The 15,877-nt window shown below is 30.9% G+C and overlaps 2 protein-coding genes across 2 annotated transcripts; one reads left to right on the top strand and one right to left on the bottom strand.

Annotated features, from left to right (window-relative positions):
* Nucleotides 1-26: 26 nt before the first annotated feature.
* Nucleotides 27-7,788, bottom strand: LOC126659917 (UTP--glucose-1-phosphate uridylyltransferase 3, chloroplastic). Its single transcript, XM_050353245.2, has 17 exons — nt 6,920-7,788; nt 6,047-6,227; nt 5,816-5,965; nt 5,507-5,668; nt 5,251-5,423; nt 5,096-5,162; nt 4,411-4,577; nt 3,876-4,034; nt 3,075-3,166; nt 2,895-2,989; nt 2,365-2,442; nt 2,083-2,178; nt 1,692-1,766; nt 1,521-1,612; nt 1,277-1,439; nt 851-911; nt 27-426 (listed from the first exon to the last, which is right to left on the bottom strand). Exons 1-17 carry the CDS (start codon nt 7,633-7,635, stop codon nt 314-316), a joined length of 2,640 nt encoding a protein of 879 aa, XP_050209202.1. The 5' UTR covers nt 7,636-7,788; the 3' UTR covers nt 27-313.
* A 4,977-nt stretch (nt 7,789-12,765) lies between these two features.
* On the top strand, nt 12,766-15,447 carry LOC126659925 (GDSL esterase/lipase At2g40250-like). Its single transcript, XM_050353256.2, has 3 exons — nt 12,766-13,448; nt 14,181-14,460; nt 15,197-15,447. Exons 1-3 carry the CDS (start codon nt 12,825-12,827, stop codon nt 15,388-15,390), a joined length of 1,098 nt encoding a protein of 365 aa, XP_050209213.1. The 5' UTR covers nt 12,766-12,824; the 3' UTR covers nt 15,391-15,447.
* The last annotated feature ends 430 nt before the right edge of the window (nt 15,448-15,877 follow it).

Genomic DNA, 15,877 nt, shown 5'->3' on the forward strand with positions numbered 1-15,877 from the left:
TTTTAAGAATAGACAAATCAAATAGCTTAAGAAACAAATTGAAATGGCAAATTTTATTGCTTCCGACACTTTACAAATGTTTCGATACTGGATTTACATAGACAGCTCCAAAAAGAAAAAGGATAAGTTACAAGAACTAGCCGTAATCATAGCCATTCTACGAGGCTCTAACTGAACATATTTAGTACAGGTAAATAATGAATCTAGATGTATATGGTTTAACTTATGTTACAACCAATTATACTACAGAGATGAGCATGAGATCTTAATATGTGAACCATGATTCACATAGTGAAGTTTATAAGTCAATGTTTCACAACTCGTTCAGTTCCAACTGAATGTGTGTGCCGTTAATCTTGTAGTTCCAGAACCAGCTTCCGCTATCCATCATGTTTGGTTCTATGGGGTTGAGCTGGATATCCAAGCCTGTTCAAATGTGAAGAACGCCGAGTTAGCAATGATGTTTCATTCAGCATATCATCAAGGATGCATTCGCAAATACAAGGTACAACTATTAGGGGTGTGTAAAAATGGAAACAAACCGAGCGGTTTGGTTAGTTTGGTTTTGGACTTAAACTTCTTTTAGTAAAGTTATAATACAAACCGAACCAAAATAACTGAAATGAACCGAACAAATTGACTGAACCAACTAGATCAGTGTGGTTCAGTTTGAAAATTTTGGTTTGTTTGAAAAATACCAAATTTTTGGTTCGGTTTAGTTTTGTTTGAACCAAATGCACACCCCTAGCAACTTTTACATATATGTTTACGATGTAACAGAAACGTGAAGCCATTGGAATGCATGCTTACATTATACATATACTATATTTGGAGATCAATAACAGCATACCTAAATGTCCTGAAGTGATCTTCATTTTGTAACCATCTGGAACTTCAAATACTTGATTACCCTGACCAAAAATAAAATAAAGATAAATTCATTAAAAGGTTTTAATAAGCTAGCCAAATATCATAATAACCAGATGAAGAATAACAAATATTTCCGGAATGAGGAAGAAGGTTCATGGTTAATCATCTGATTTCTCTGAGAAAAAAAATTCATTTGGACAAGCACTTTAGTGAGCGATGCTAGAGTAGTGTAGCCACGAGCGCAAGAATTGAGATTTTGGTTTGGTTTGGTTTGGTTGGGTTAGTTTACACCCCTAAATTCTAGGTTGCAATGATTCCTGACTGAGCATCTAGGTAATTCCTTTCCAGCAAAATTAATAATTCAATTTAAGTTGTGCAGAATAATTGTTCATTTTGCCAATCTAACCTCCAAAATAACGTTGTTGGCCTCAAATTCAGCATTTCCATGCAGGATAACTTTAACTGCCTCAAACCGCTGTACATGGTGCTTCCAGTAGACATTTTCTCCAGAACTCCAGTCAATCCCTTGATTGAGAACTTTGACATTCTGCAGTTTACATCTTCCACACCTATGCAAACAAACTGTTATCAGAACTTAATGTATTAATCAAAACAGTTCAGGAATTTGAAAGAACATGATTATTTTGCACCTGTGCCCATACTGCAATATGGCTTCTCCATTTGAATTAATCATGGTTGAGCCGATGGCATTTTCAGCAATAATAATTAAGCTCCCATGTAGCTGGAACCAGAAAACAATATAAGCATAGAAGAGCAATAATATGCATTCCTTAATTGACTACAAACCCAAGTGTTATAACCTCAACGTTCCTCCACAAGAACTCGGCGACCTCAACCTGTAGCTCAGAGCCCTTGGAAATGGATCCTCCACTAAACTGTAAAGCAGAAATTTTTTAATTACATTAGTTTTTTTTTTTGTGTGTGAAAATCCAATAAACATTTGTTTGAGAGGGATATTTTGATAAAGAAAAAATTCTATTCAGCTAAACGAATGCTTAAAAAAGACACTTTAGCATGGTGAAAGACTAAGAGCCAAACTGCTTCTGAGGAATTATACGACAGAAAAACCTACAAGCTTTAAAAGACAATGAATTGTGTCGAATGACTAGTACACAAAAATCAACAATGAAATTGAACATCAATTTACTTGCAATCAAACTACGGAATGCAAATCACTCATAGCAAGATTACCTTCTGTCTTGTGACTTCCCAAAGTGGGCCAAGAGCAGGATGCAGAATGATTAGAAATGGAGGTCCAGAATCAACATATCTGTCATTACCTTCAATCTTAAAATAATAGATAGAAACTATTAATAAATCACATCATAAAAATATTGAGAGATAATGCAGTGCTTGCAAATGAACATAAAAGAATAACATCAGCAATATTGATATGAAATATAAATCAATATTAATCACAATCATAAGAGACAAATTTGGTAATGATATTGTGCGTGACCAGAGAAAAAATACCTCCGGAAGTTCAACATCACAATGGGAAAGAAGATCATAGGCATTCCGCAAGATATCCAACAGTGAACCATCTGGAGTCTACACATGAATCCAAAGTTAAATTTAACATCAGAGAAAATTGTCGATACTAATCAGACAATTACTAGTGCTGTATACTGGTAGCTTCAAGTTAGGTTGCAGTCTAAGTCCCATTGCAGAAATTCTGGATGAAATTTTACATTCAAACAGTAACAGAATTTTTGGTGCTTTGAACTCTAAATTTCAGTTATTCAATTCAAATGTAATAAAACCCCAACCCACAAGGATGTTCAAACAGTCAACCAAAGGTATAACAATTTTGAGAAACCATCTAATGAAACTAACAGTGATTCTGAAGTTTAAATGCCTGAGGCAGAAAAGCCTATAAACTGGGAAAATATGGTGATGGACATGGTGAAAAATGACCAAATTAAGATCTAAACTTAAAAAAAATACATATCAGAATGTATTACTTTTGGTCCTGGTATAAGGGTTTTACAGAAAATTATTACCTGGTGCAATGAGTTATCCCCTTGTTTTCTTTTCTTTTTAGCTGATGATGTAACCTTTCTTCGTTCATTATAAACAATGAAGGTATCCAGATTATCTGAAGACATAGGCAGGCATATAATTGTATCAACGTGATGGATGTTACAAGCATTGACTATGATGCAAACAAGACAATGCTTTACCTTCTACTTCCTGGTAACATCTGGATCTATATGTATTTAAAAAATTATCGGCAATATTTTGCATAGTGCATTCCAGGCGACCACCAAAGACACTGCCAAGTTAAATAGAATATTGTCAGTGTAAATACATCTATGGAAATCAACTGCCAAGTAACACAAGATTGAAAGAAAAATCAACACATGATAGATGGTAATCATTAATGTTACACTGTCAGTCCAAATGAAACAGACAAGTCAAAACAACTTTTCATTCCTGCCTTTCCATCTCCTGGTCCTCAAATGGATAGACATGTGCGTAAACATAAGCACCGACATTAAATTTCTAAGCAGCAAATAATACCTTTAGACTAAATATGTAAAGGAAAAGGCCTTAAAACTCATAATTCTGTTTGGCTATTATCCCAATTGCCAAAAATCAAAATCATATTGCATTACTGCCTTTAAATAAGAAATTCTAACACAATGTACCTACATAAAATATTCCCCTAAATTTCCTCCTTGTCCATAATGTATATGCCCACTAAGTCAAATTGCTGCACTTAAAACTGAAAGCCAAATAATGATGACTTAAATGATACACTATTTCCTTTTTCTCACTTGTGTATATACACAGAAAATTACTGATAAGAAAGTTGAAATTTAACAAATTATCTTCAGTAATATTTAATTCACTTTATGTGAATACAGATGTCCCATGCAGGACATGCATTTAGGTCATTGAATATGGATAGTACAGCATTTACGTGGATGAAAAGTAGGAAAATAGAAATAATAAATCCCTGACTAAGCAAAACCATATACCTGTGTTGGTTCCCAAAATGATCCATATACACAACTGGTTTTTTTGTGTTCAATACCATCCCTGGTAAACTCTTTCCATTCTTACTTGATGCAATTGACTCCACAGAAGGTAAATCCACATACATAATGTTAGTATTGGCAGGGAAGTCTGCCTGCAAACTTTAAAGGAAAAAACCTGTTATATGGCACATTTATGAAACCTTGCAATATAAACACAGCTTTTTGACTTGCAAGCTAAAAGTAAAAGAGATGTCTGGGAAGGCACTAAATTCATTGAAGTACTTCACAAAAATAGTGTGGTCCTCCAAGTAGTTCCTTATCGTACGTAAATGAGCATTGCAATTTATGGATAATATGTGTAATAGCAGCTAATGAAACATGTTAAATTTGTAAATATCAAGTTTGAGCCAGTTTTGCTCTTTCAAAACACCTGATTCCAAACAGTCATTAAGATCCAAGAGTATGTAGAGCCATGAGTAATTCAAAATATAAAGAAACTTTAAGATAAAATTTTCAAAGAAATATGAATATTTACCTGTTAGAAGAACATGGTCCACTTGGGATTCCAAACTTATCAAACTCTGTGTACTCAATGCATGAAAAACCATAAGCCCACTTCCCATCAAGAGTCCTCTTCTCAACAAGGACATTGATTCCTTCTGTAGCCCCTGAGTTACGCTTACAAGATGCAAACCCCAGTTTCTGTTGCATGCACAATTGTAATATGACTTAGCAAAGTTGAGAAATTTAGGGGTCTATATAAAACTACATGATATTTTTTCCATTTCTTAAAAATAATCCTTTAATCAATGTCAATAGGAGATACAACCAGCAGTCCACATACAACTTACATAAATGACAACAAAGAAAAAGAAAAAAAATATCTTCTTTTGTTCTACAGTCTACTTGGGAAGTTTTGGCTTCTAGTATGCTGAGTAGCAGGACATGAGTTAGGTAAAATAATATTTGGCATGGTGACATATAACAGGAGCCACAGTACACATTATACAAAAATAGGTCTCTTATGACAGAAGGTCAAGAAGCAAAGTAATGTTAGATCCCTCAATTTGAAATTGCCTATTATTGTTAATATACCAAGAAGCATTCTTTGTGGTGGCAATCCCGTGCATGTCATTAAGGGTGGAAGAGAGGGACAGAGAGCAACAATGCATTGTCAAATATGAAAAATGAATAATTAAAATTTTCAATCTTAAAATTACCTTTCCACAGCGTAAACCAATCCCTGCCAATGCCAAAAGGGTCAAGTCCGTAGCTGCCACAACATTACTGCAGAATGACCAGTTCAATATAAAGATAAATATACAATGCTTACTATAGGAAAGATAGAACTTCAAGCTGCAAGATTGTAGCTAACCTCACTTGTCGGACAGTTGCACCTTTTCTTCCATGATGATAAAACCACTCAAAGATGCCTTTGTCATAAGCAAGCTTCCAGATAACACCATGTCCACCAGGCTTAGAAACAGGAGCAAATGGTTTTGTGATCAACCATTGTCCATCTTCCGCATCAACAGCAGGAACAAGTGGCTGGAAATTGATAAATTTTGCTCTCAAAAAAACAACTAACTAACAACGAAAGAATCGAGCACACAACATATCCTGATTTAAACCTGCTCAAATAGCTGGAAACTGGAACGGCTCCTTCCAAACCAGCTGAGTCTTTCACAAAGAGAAGTTATATGATTATGATTATTCTTAGCGGAACTTGTCATGATGGCAACAGGGGTGATGCATTGTTTTCCATACAACTTAAAGTACAAGAACTCCCTAGCCTTGCAATCACAAAAACAAAGATGGATTTCAGTGTACAGCACACATTTAACATCATTTTCCATTACAAGACATATAACGCTGGCTTCCTCTCTTTGACAAAGATTGACAACAAACACTTCCATAATTTGTAAATAGAAATATTGTACCTGAAGATCTCTTACAAGACCTTCCAGTAAGGTCTTTCCACAATAAGGAAGCATAGCAGCAGGAAGACATTCACCTGTGTCTGGATCAACTAAACCAAGCCGGTCTGCCGAACCACCTAGAGGATATATTTCTCCTAAATCTGGCAAGCCCTAAAAGGATAAGATCTTATTATTCTAGAAAAATTCAAGTATGTGTAGCTCAATAACGGATGATAAATTTTAGGAACTGACCTCGATTCCCCAGAGAGCCGCTTGAGATGCATAGTCTGTATTTTTTGAGAGGTCAACTACATTAGGCGTATGAATTTCCAAGAACTGGCAATCCATTGATTCTTTTAGATGTTGAGACCAATTTGTAGTTTGTTTCTCATAAGTTGACTGGGAAAGAAGCTCCAGCACCATTATCTGATATCTACACGAAGTATCTCCATTTCAATATTTATGTATTATAATACTTACACAGCCGCAGTTTATCTTTCAAGTTTCAAGAAGCAAAAATTAGGATGAATGGACAAATGCAAACTATTTTGAAGGCTTAATAAGAGGCATGTCATCTAAGAGCTCAAGTAACTTTTTTAGGACCTTAGAAATAACAACATATAATCTTAAAGAATTTTTGGCAGATCTGCAACTACTCATCCCCATAACTGGGATCCCCCATTTATGGACATTGTCTAATGAACTTGTCCATTCATGGTAATGTATCTAATCTGATGCTACAATCACTTCATTTGGCAAAAAATAACTCAAATACTCATCAAAATCCAAACCCTATACTCAGAATTACAAACAACAAGTTACAGCTCTATTCCAATTATTACAATTTATCAATTCTTCAACGGTTCAACTATTACAAAAATCACAGATAATTGTATTTCTTGAGCAATCCCTTCTAATGTGCATTATTTTTCAAAAGTTCAAAGAATTAAATCCTATCAAGTTATCTTTCTTAACATAAGAACTGACTAAACAGAGTCCAATTTTTTTATATTTCTAGCATTTTCAGACTTTCCAGAAGCTATCTAATCCAGGAATAATTATTACAAATTCAGCAATTAAAAAACTTAAATTCAATAATAAAACTAAAAAATAACAGTAACTCACCCAATAATACCTCCAATGCAGTCATAAAACTGTTCAATCTCATCTAAAATCCTCAACAGCTTCCTCAAATCCTCAATTTCATCTTCTCTCAAACCTAAACCATCACTATTAGTATTACTATAAACATTAGTTTCACTTCCACTAAAATCAAACCTCTCAATCATCTCCACCAATGCATAAAGCGCACTCTTCACATTACTCCTCGTCGACATCTTCGTCGTTGTTTCACCTTCATTAAACTCAAACCCTAACCTAATCACGTGCTCTTGACCAGCAGCAACTAAACATTTAAGCAAGAACAACTCACCTGACTCCAATTTCAGCGAATTTAAAACCTTAGAATTGAAAAATAACTTAACTCGAGAATCGGAGTTAATCACTGTTAGCTTCTGACTCAGCGTACTACAGTCAACGAGGTTTGACCGGAGTGATTTAAGGCGGGAGATTTCTTTACTGAATGTATTATTATCATTATTATTATTAGAGTCGGGCGGAGGTAGCGCGTAGTCTAACGGAGCGGTGGTTACGCGCGTCGAAGTGAGAAACGATGACCGGTAAGGAGAGGGAATGAGAAGAAGCGGTTTGTTGAAGGCAAAACGCAGCGTTTTGGAAGTGAAAGAACAGAGCAATGTATTACTATTATTAGTGTTGAAGTGAGGAGATGAGAGATTGCTTGGAGAAGAAGGAAGTGTGATTGAGTTAGCCATTGATGACATTTTGAGAAAGAAATTGAAAATTTTAGAGAGAGAAAGTGGGAGGTGGTTCTAGAGAGAGAAAATGGAGTTTGATTTTAAGGGAGAGGAGATGCTTGGAGTATATACCAAAGCACCTCATCTTTGGAAATGGCTATCAAAATTGAGAGTTTGGATTGGTTGTTTTGAATTTTATGTTGTTTTTTGGATGGATTTTTGTGGAGGGTGTCAATTCATAGAGACACAAGAAAACATTACGGCCTATTTTTTTACCTTCTAATAAAAATAAAAATCTATTTATTTATTTTAACTAATGTAATTAACTATATATATAAATTACTGATGAGTTATAGTTCAAGTAATATAAACACTCGACAACATTCTACTATAATTGTAGGTTCACTTTTTTCTCCAAGCGCTCTCCTTATCCGAATGATAAAGAAACTATAAATAAATTAGTTTAGACACATTTTTTTGCATCTTATTTAAATATTTTATTTTTAAAAATATTATAAAATAAAATTACTATTTTTTACTTTTTATTATATTTTTTAAATAAAATTAGTATTATTTTAAATATTAATTATAAGATAATTATTATTAAAATATATATATATATATATATATATAAAAACTTTTTTTAATATGCAAATATATTAAAAAAAAATTAAAATATGACTAGAGTATTAAAAATATTAGAGTAGTTATTATGAAGATGTATAACTATAAGTGAATAAAACATTAAAATTCAGATATAAAAATACATATTTGGTAACTTTTAGTATTATTATTATTATGTGTTGAGATATTTAAATTTATGTTCTTTTCGTTCTATTTGAGTTGTCTTATTTTAATTTATATATAATTTAAGAAGACATAAATTTATATTACATGTTTATTTTTATTAATTGTCGGAATTCTACTTGATAATTAATTATTTTATAAATTATGTTCAAACATTAAAATAAGAAAATGAATAAAAAAAATAAGTTAAAAATGTAATATAAATTTTATAGGTGAGATGTTTGTAAAAAAAATGAGACTATTTAAATGAGATGATTTACTAAAAGAATAATGGGATGAATGAAAAAAAAAAACTTAAATTTAAATTATATTGAATTTACCATAGTTGTATAGTATCATCATGTCTCCAACACATAATTTAATGGTAATACAACATGAATTTGTATTTTTGGACTTTGTAGAAAATTGAGATGGGCTTGTATTTGACATGGATTTGGATGATGACATTCTTGTTTATCTTATTGGAACTACTTGGGGTTTGTTTGTCAACAAGATTTTGAAGGCCAGAACCATCTCAAAGCCCTGGACTTTAATTTATTTTTCAAATTTTACCTTTATATTTTTTTTTCGGTCAAAAATAACATACTCTAATTATTAGCGGAGGTTAGCGGGAGTTAATGCTAGACATTTTTTAAACTGCCCGTGAGTGTTGAGGGCCGAATCCTCAACCTCATACACATATTATTAGAAGTTAGCCAACTGGACTAAGCCTTGAAGTGTAATTTTACTTTTATATAGTCTATGTGTTTAATTTATTTTTAAGTTTGAAGTTTTGTTTGGAGGGAAAAGAGTGGGCATCACATTCATCATAAAACACACGTGGAATCGAATATTATTGTCCATCTAACTCGACATGCTGAATGGGACACAACATCATATTTAAAGAGAGATCAAATAAATAAAAAATTAAAATGTACATGGACCTATTAAATTAAAAAAAATCAATTAAATAAAAAATTTAAGATATAAGGATCTTTTATATTCATAAAAAAGGATCTTTTATCATTTTCTATGTAAAAATTATTATTTACTTGACGGCAACTAAATGACACGTTTGCGACTTTCATCTATAAAAGGAATTTTTAATTAAAAATAACAAACAATATAAAGACTTGTTGGATAACAAATTTTTATAAGATGCCAACTTATAGCATATAATTTCCTTGTACAATTGTTCCTATTATATTGTTACTAAATGAATCAAATAAGATGATTAAACTATAATTAGTTTCCTTTAAAATTGTTACTATTTATTTGTACATTCAAAATAGATGCACGATAGTTAATGAAATTTATAATTTAATCATCTTTTTAATGTCATGCATGACCTTTTTTAATTTCATGTAATTTCGTACAATCTGTGTCTAATGTGGCCAATCACCACTACATATACTATGTACACAGCTTCTTCTCTGATTAAATACATTAATTTCGTATGGCATGATTGCATGACAATGTAAATCGAAAGGCCATGCATGAAATTATAAAAAGAAAAAATTAGCCCCTTTACTGTGTTGAACAAACTTAATTTAAAATTTACAGTCACCAAGTATGTTTTAGATTTTTATTGTTATCAATTTTTTCTTTTAAATAACAACTTTTCAATTACACAAATACATTTTTTAAATTAAACAAAAACTATGCCGTTATTTTTGGTAACTCCTACAATCTACATGCATATCTCTTTTCAAATATATCTTTCCTAAATTCTCTCTCTCAATCTTTAACTCCTATCATTAAGAAAATATTCCCAATTTGAATAGAAATTAGGTTGCATTTTCCTCTAAAAAATGGCGAAAACAAGGGCTGCTAAACACACAACCACCGACCGAGAAATCTCCAATAAAGAAAAACATATGATGGCGGTCGCGGAAGAGCTGGAAGATTCGATGACGGACGTGGAGGTCGGCGGGAGGTCGTGGCGGTGGTGGGTTATTTTTCTTCTTCTACAATTTAATTTTAAAGTTTTTGAATCGTCTTCATTTTTTTATATTGAAGTTCATGTAGAAGAAGAAGGGAGTGACAATGATTTCGAGAATTTCTCTGTCAATATCGTGAAAAAGAACAAACTGATTGCTCCTCCCCCCGTTAATGTTGAGGTAATTGTTCTAAAAATTCCTTATATGTTATTGTTTTTAGAGTTCAGAATTCTGCATCGTCTTTAATTAAAATTCATTTGATCTCATCTTATAGTAAACAACAATCTTCAACGTTATCAGAGCCGGCCTTAGAAAAAGCGAGGTCCTAGGCGGTAATATATATAAATTATATATTAATTTTTATGATAATTAATAATATATTTCATTACGAATAATAAAATTGCATAATGTAAAATTATACATTACCTTTTTGAATTTTTTTTATTAATTAGCTTATAGAAATAATTTATAACATGCTAAATTAATAATTAAAAAATAAAAATAATGAATAACTAGAAACAATGGTTTGGAAAAAAGATAATAAATCTAGAGAAAAATTATGAGACTTTAAAACATTTAAGAAATATTGTAATTTGTCAGATAAAAAGAATTTATAGAATATTTTTGAAAAGTTATTAAGATAATTTTAGTTTGAATACTTAAAAAAATTTGTTGCTCAAAATCAAATGATTTGGCAAAAAATTTAGGTAAATAAAAAAATTTTGGTTTAATTGAGAGTTTGTTAATATTATTGTATATGAAGATTGGTTGAATAATATTTTATTTTACTTTTCTAATTAGTATCGTTGACTCTTTAATATTAGTGCAGTATAATCAATAGTTTCAAACTAAGGAATACATCTAGGAAAAAAAACCTAAGGAATACGTAGTTAAAATATTTTGAGGCCCTCATATTTCTGAAGCCCTAGGCCTAGGCCTTAGTGGCCTAGGCCTAGGACCGGGCCTGAACGTTATCATTTCTGTATTTTAAAAAAATAATTACTGTCAGTATCCATGTTAGTTAACCATTAGGTAACTATTAGTACACAATTAGTTAACTTAACAGAAACTTTAATTCTGCATGCATTTCTAAATTTTTTGAATCGTCTTTGTTGTTTTTTATATTGCAGTTTTTTTCTGTCAAACTGATGAAAAAAACGAGCAGATCTGCTCGCTTCCCATGGAAGACGAGTAGACTCGTCTTCCCGAGGAAGACGAGTCTGCTCGTCTTCCCCATGGAGGACGAGCAACAACTCGTCTTCCATGGGGTAGACAAGCAGCTCGTCCTCCCATGGAGGACGAGCGACGGTAGGTTGACAGTGGGTGGTGGCGGGATGAGAAAGATGACGGGTTGAGCGGGTGGGTCGGATACGTTTAGGTATTTTCTTATTTAGTGGAAAAGATGGTATATTTGAATATGTTTTAAATTAAAGGGATTCTTTAAATTTGTCCATACAATAAAAAGTATAATATAGCCCTTAATTTTAGTTGTTTTAAATAATTTCATCCTTATAATAATGAAATTGTTTAATTTTTTCAATTTAGGGTGCTATTAAAATGAAATACAAAAAAGGGTGCTATTGAACTTTTTGCAAGGTCAGAATGCTATTGAATTTTTTTTGAAAGGTAAGTAATTTTTGAGTCTATTTACCTTTAATTTTTGTATCAATGTTTTTTTTATAAATTTACATATCAAACCAGCGTTATTAACAATTTTTCGGTCATAAATGTGCTAAAAAAATAACTTTATTTTTTTATCTAAAATTATGTGTCATATCAGTAAAAAATATGACTATTGTGTATGCAATAATACACTATATATGTAATCAAAATGGTAATTTATATCAGCAAATTTAAATATTATTGCTGGCTTTGTTAGTAGTATGGTAATAAACAAATGAATAAAAATAGTCATTTGATATATTTTTAAAAGTTGAAAAGCTAATACGAAAGAAATAAAAGTTCAAACATCAAAATAGAAGATTTGGAAACGTCCATACGCCGTTGGTGTTATTTCTCCTTTTATTATTAACAATTACTACAAATTATCCTGAAAATTAGACATTTGAGTCGTGATTAAATTCAAAATCTTGATAGAAACAAAATCTCTACTTTGCATATAAAACATATAATTAAATTGCCATAAATTCATAAAAGTTACCTTCTTAATCACGATTCACTATTCTATTAATTTGTTCTTTAATCAAAATAGCTAAAATCACATATGTAAATGAAAATAATTCTCCTAATCTAGTAAAATTATTACCTATATCGAATTTATATATACATTATTTATTGGATAACTAATATAATTTTTGTACTATATGTAAATTATTACCATCAATATACTACTTAATAGACGATTAAATATTCAATAAAATAATATTATATAGTAGTTTCATTTCATTATAACACAAACATCTATGTTCACACTACATATTATTTATTTATTTTGTGTAAAATATCATAAAATTTTACGTAATCATAAACATGAACTCTAATAAACCCCTAACTTGCATCTTCAGCATTCTCTTCTCCATTGTTATCTTCGTTTCTTTACCATCTTTAATCACCGCTTCATCATCGGTAACGGCAGTTTTTGCTTTCGGAGACTCGACAATCGATGCAGGCAACAACAACGGCCTCCCGACGCTTTTTCGCAGCGATCATGCCCCATATGGCAAAGATTTTCCAAACCAACTCGCTACGGGGAGATTTAGTAACGGAAAATTATCGACGGATTTTATGGTATCATCATTAGGTCTAAAAGATCAATTACCCGCTTATTTTAACCCTAATATCACCGATTCCGACTTATTAACGGGTGTTACTTTTGCGTCCGCCGGTTGCGGATTAGATGATATTACGGTAAATTTGGCAGAAGTGTTTTCTATGTCAAGGCAATTAGATTATTTTGATGAAGCTGTGATGAGGATAATGAAATTAGTTGGTGAAGAAAAGGGTAAGATTATAGTGGAAAATTCTATTTATGTTATTAGTGTTGGTACTAATGATATGGTGGATAATTTTTATGAGTTGCCAACGAGAAGATTACAATTTTCTCTTTCGGATTATCAAGATTTTCTGCTTCATCAACTCGAATCTGTTGTGCAGGTATATCATTCGATGTCAACTATATCAACTAATTTATTATATATATAAATATACAATATATTAAATAATTAGATTTTTTTTTATTTTTAATAGTTAAACTGTTCATATTTATTTATAATGTAAATATAATTGATATACATCTCTTTCTTTTGGACCAAATTGATATAAATTTTATTTTGATCATAATTATATTTTCGTGTATGAATATAATTAAGTCAAGTCAACTCACGAGCTACACCGAATTGACTCTAAAAATACTTAACATTGACTTGTTATTAATCGACTCGAGCTACTCGAGTTAATTACTGAGGCGAGTATAGTCATCAAAATATTCAATTCATACTCAAATCAATAAGCTTGCAATTTTAATGGAGCTTTAGTTAATTTATTTTTGATAATTATGTATATTTACAATATTATCTTTATTTTTGAATTAAAACTTAATTTAAAAATATTTCTATAATTATTAGTTCGAGTCTCACTTATTAGTTCGCATTTGGAATTTAATTATTTTTACCGAGTTGGAGTTCAAGTTTCTAAAATGAAACTCGGTCGAACTCTATTCGAGTTTCTAACTTTACATTTTACCATCCAATTAAATTTTCCAGCTTTTTAACTCGGCTCGATTATATTCTTATTTTTTATATCAATTTCTTTACTATATGTTTGTTTTTGCTCATATTGAAAAAAGAAAATAGAAAAAATCTTTTGAGTTATTTTACATTATTGCAGAGATTATACAAAGCAGGAGGCCGGAAGTTTATATTTGTAGGTCTACCGCCGATAGGGTGCTTGCCAGTGCAAGTGACACTTGGCAGTATTGTACCGAGCGGACATATGTTTCAAAGGGTGTGTGTGGAGCAGCAGAATACTGACTCCATTGCTTACAACATGAAGCTTCAAACCCTAGCCACAGGATTGGAAACTAGCAATGATCTCAAGGGTGCCAAAGTTGCTTATTTGAATGTTTATGATTCCATGATGGACATGATTAATAATCCAGCTAAATATGGTAAATATATATTTCTATTTCAAATATTATTTTCTATTGATTTGAAATTGATTTATAGGATGTGGATACTGAAAGTTTGGTGTCGTCAACCAATATTAGGATATAATATAATTTTGGATTAAAAATAAAATATTTATTATACTACTAAAAACAAAACTAAAAATATTTTGAGATTTTAGATCGTAATTATTATTTCTTTCCAATTTATTAATATCTATGTTACCTAATTATGTTAGTTGATTTGGCTAAAGAATATAATTATAAAAAAATATTTAGATATTTTTTTATTTTAATTTTTATCAAATTCATTATAACCTCATTCTTTAGTTGATTTGGCTACAAGATCTTATTGCCAAAAATCAATTTTAGTTTAATCCCTAAACTTTTTTTCCCAATAAAATTAATAAATTCAAAATTAAAATCTCCAATGTGAAAGTGTTTTTTCACTTGAGTCGAGTGTTTTTTATAAGGTGTATATATTTCTAAAAGAAATTAATTAAAATGAAATTTGTATTGGCTTATTTCAGTTTGAATATTTAATTTTAATATATTTCATTTATAATCAGATCAAAATTATTAGAAGGTAATATAACTGTTTTCCTTCCTTTCTATGTTTTTTCATTCTCGTTACTTAACAATCTTAATTTTTATTCTAATAATGTGTAATATTAATTATAAATTTAATACAATCAAGCTAAAATTAATTGGTATTTTTTTGGTGATTTTGTTTTTGAAGGATTGACTCGGACGCTTGAAGGTTGCTGTGGATCGGGAGTAGTGGAAATGGGGCCATTGTGCAATTCTATGGAAGCAATTTGTGGTGATGCATCCAAATATATGTTTTGGGATGCTGTTCATCCTACACAACCTGCTTATTATGTTATTTCCCAACTAGCTATTCAAACTGTTTTCCCACACCTCCTTGCTTAAATTAAATTAATTCAAATGAATTAGCATAATTTAATAATTGTGAAATATTTTTTTAATTTGTTTAATTGATTTTGAAGATTATCGTACTTATTTTGAATTAGTGATTGTATTTTAGTTTGTTTCGACTTGGTTACTATTATCTACGATTTCAATGACATAGGATATTTTTAATTGATTTTTGGTGAAATTATATATATGTATACGTCAATTTTTTTTTCATACCTTATATTTTATGTACACGTTTAATCAACAAAAAAATACTCGATAAATTTTGTTTGGTGACTGAAAATTCTTGTCAAAATAAAATCATAATTTAGTCATCAAAATAAAACAAACAAAAAAGGTAACTAAAACGAAAAACAAGATAATTAGACTGATTCCATAATCAATTACCCATAGACTTATTGATACTGTCTTTTTCGGGACGAATCTGAGCATTAATTTAAGATTCAAGTTCGGCGAGTTCGGAACATTTATAAGGATTTAG

The sequence above is a fragment of the Mercurialis annua genome, linkage group LG8 (genome assembly GCF_937616625.2).
Source record: "Mercurialis annua linkage group LG8, ddMerAnnu1.2, whole genome shotgun sequence".
Taxonomy (NCBI): domain Eukaryota; kingdom Viridiplantae; phylum Streptophyta; class Magnoliopsida; order Malpighiales; family Euphorbiaceae; genus Mercurialis; species Mercurialis annua.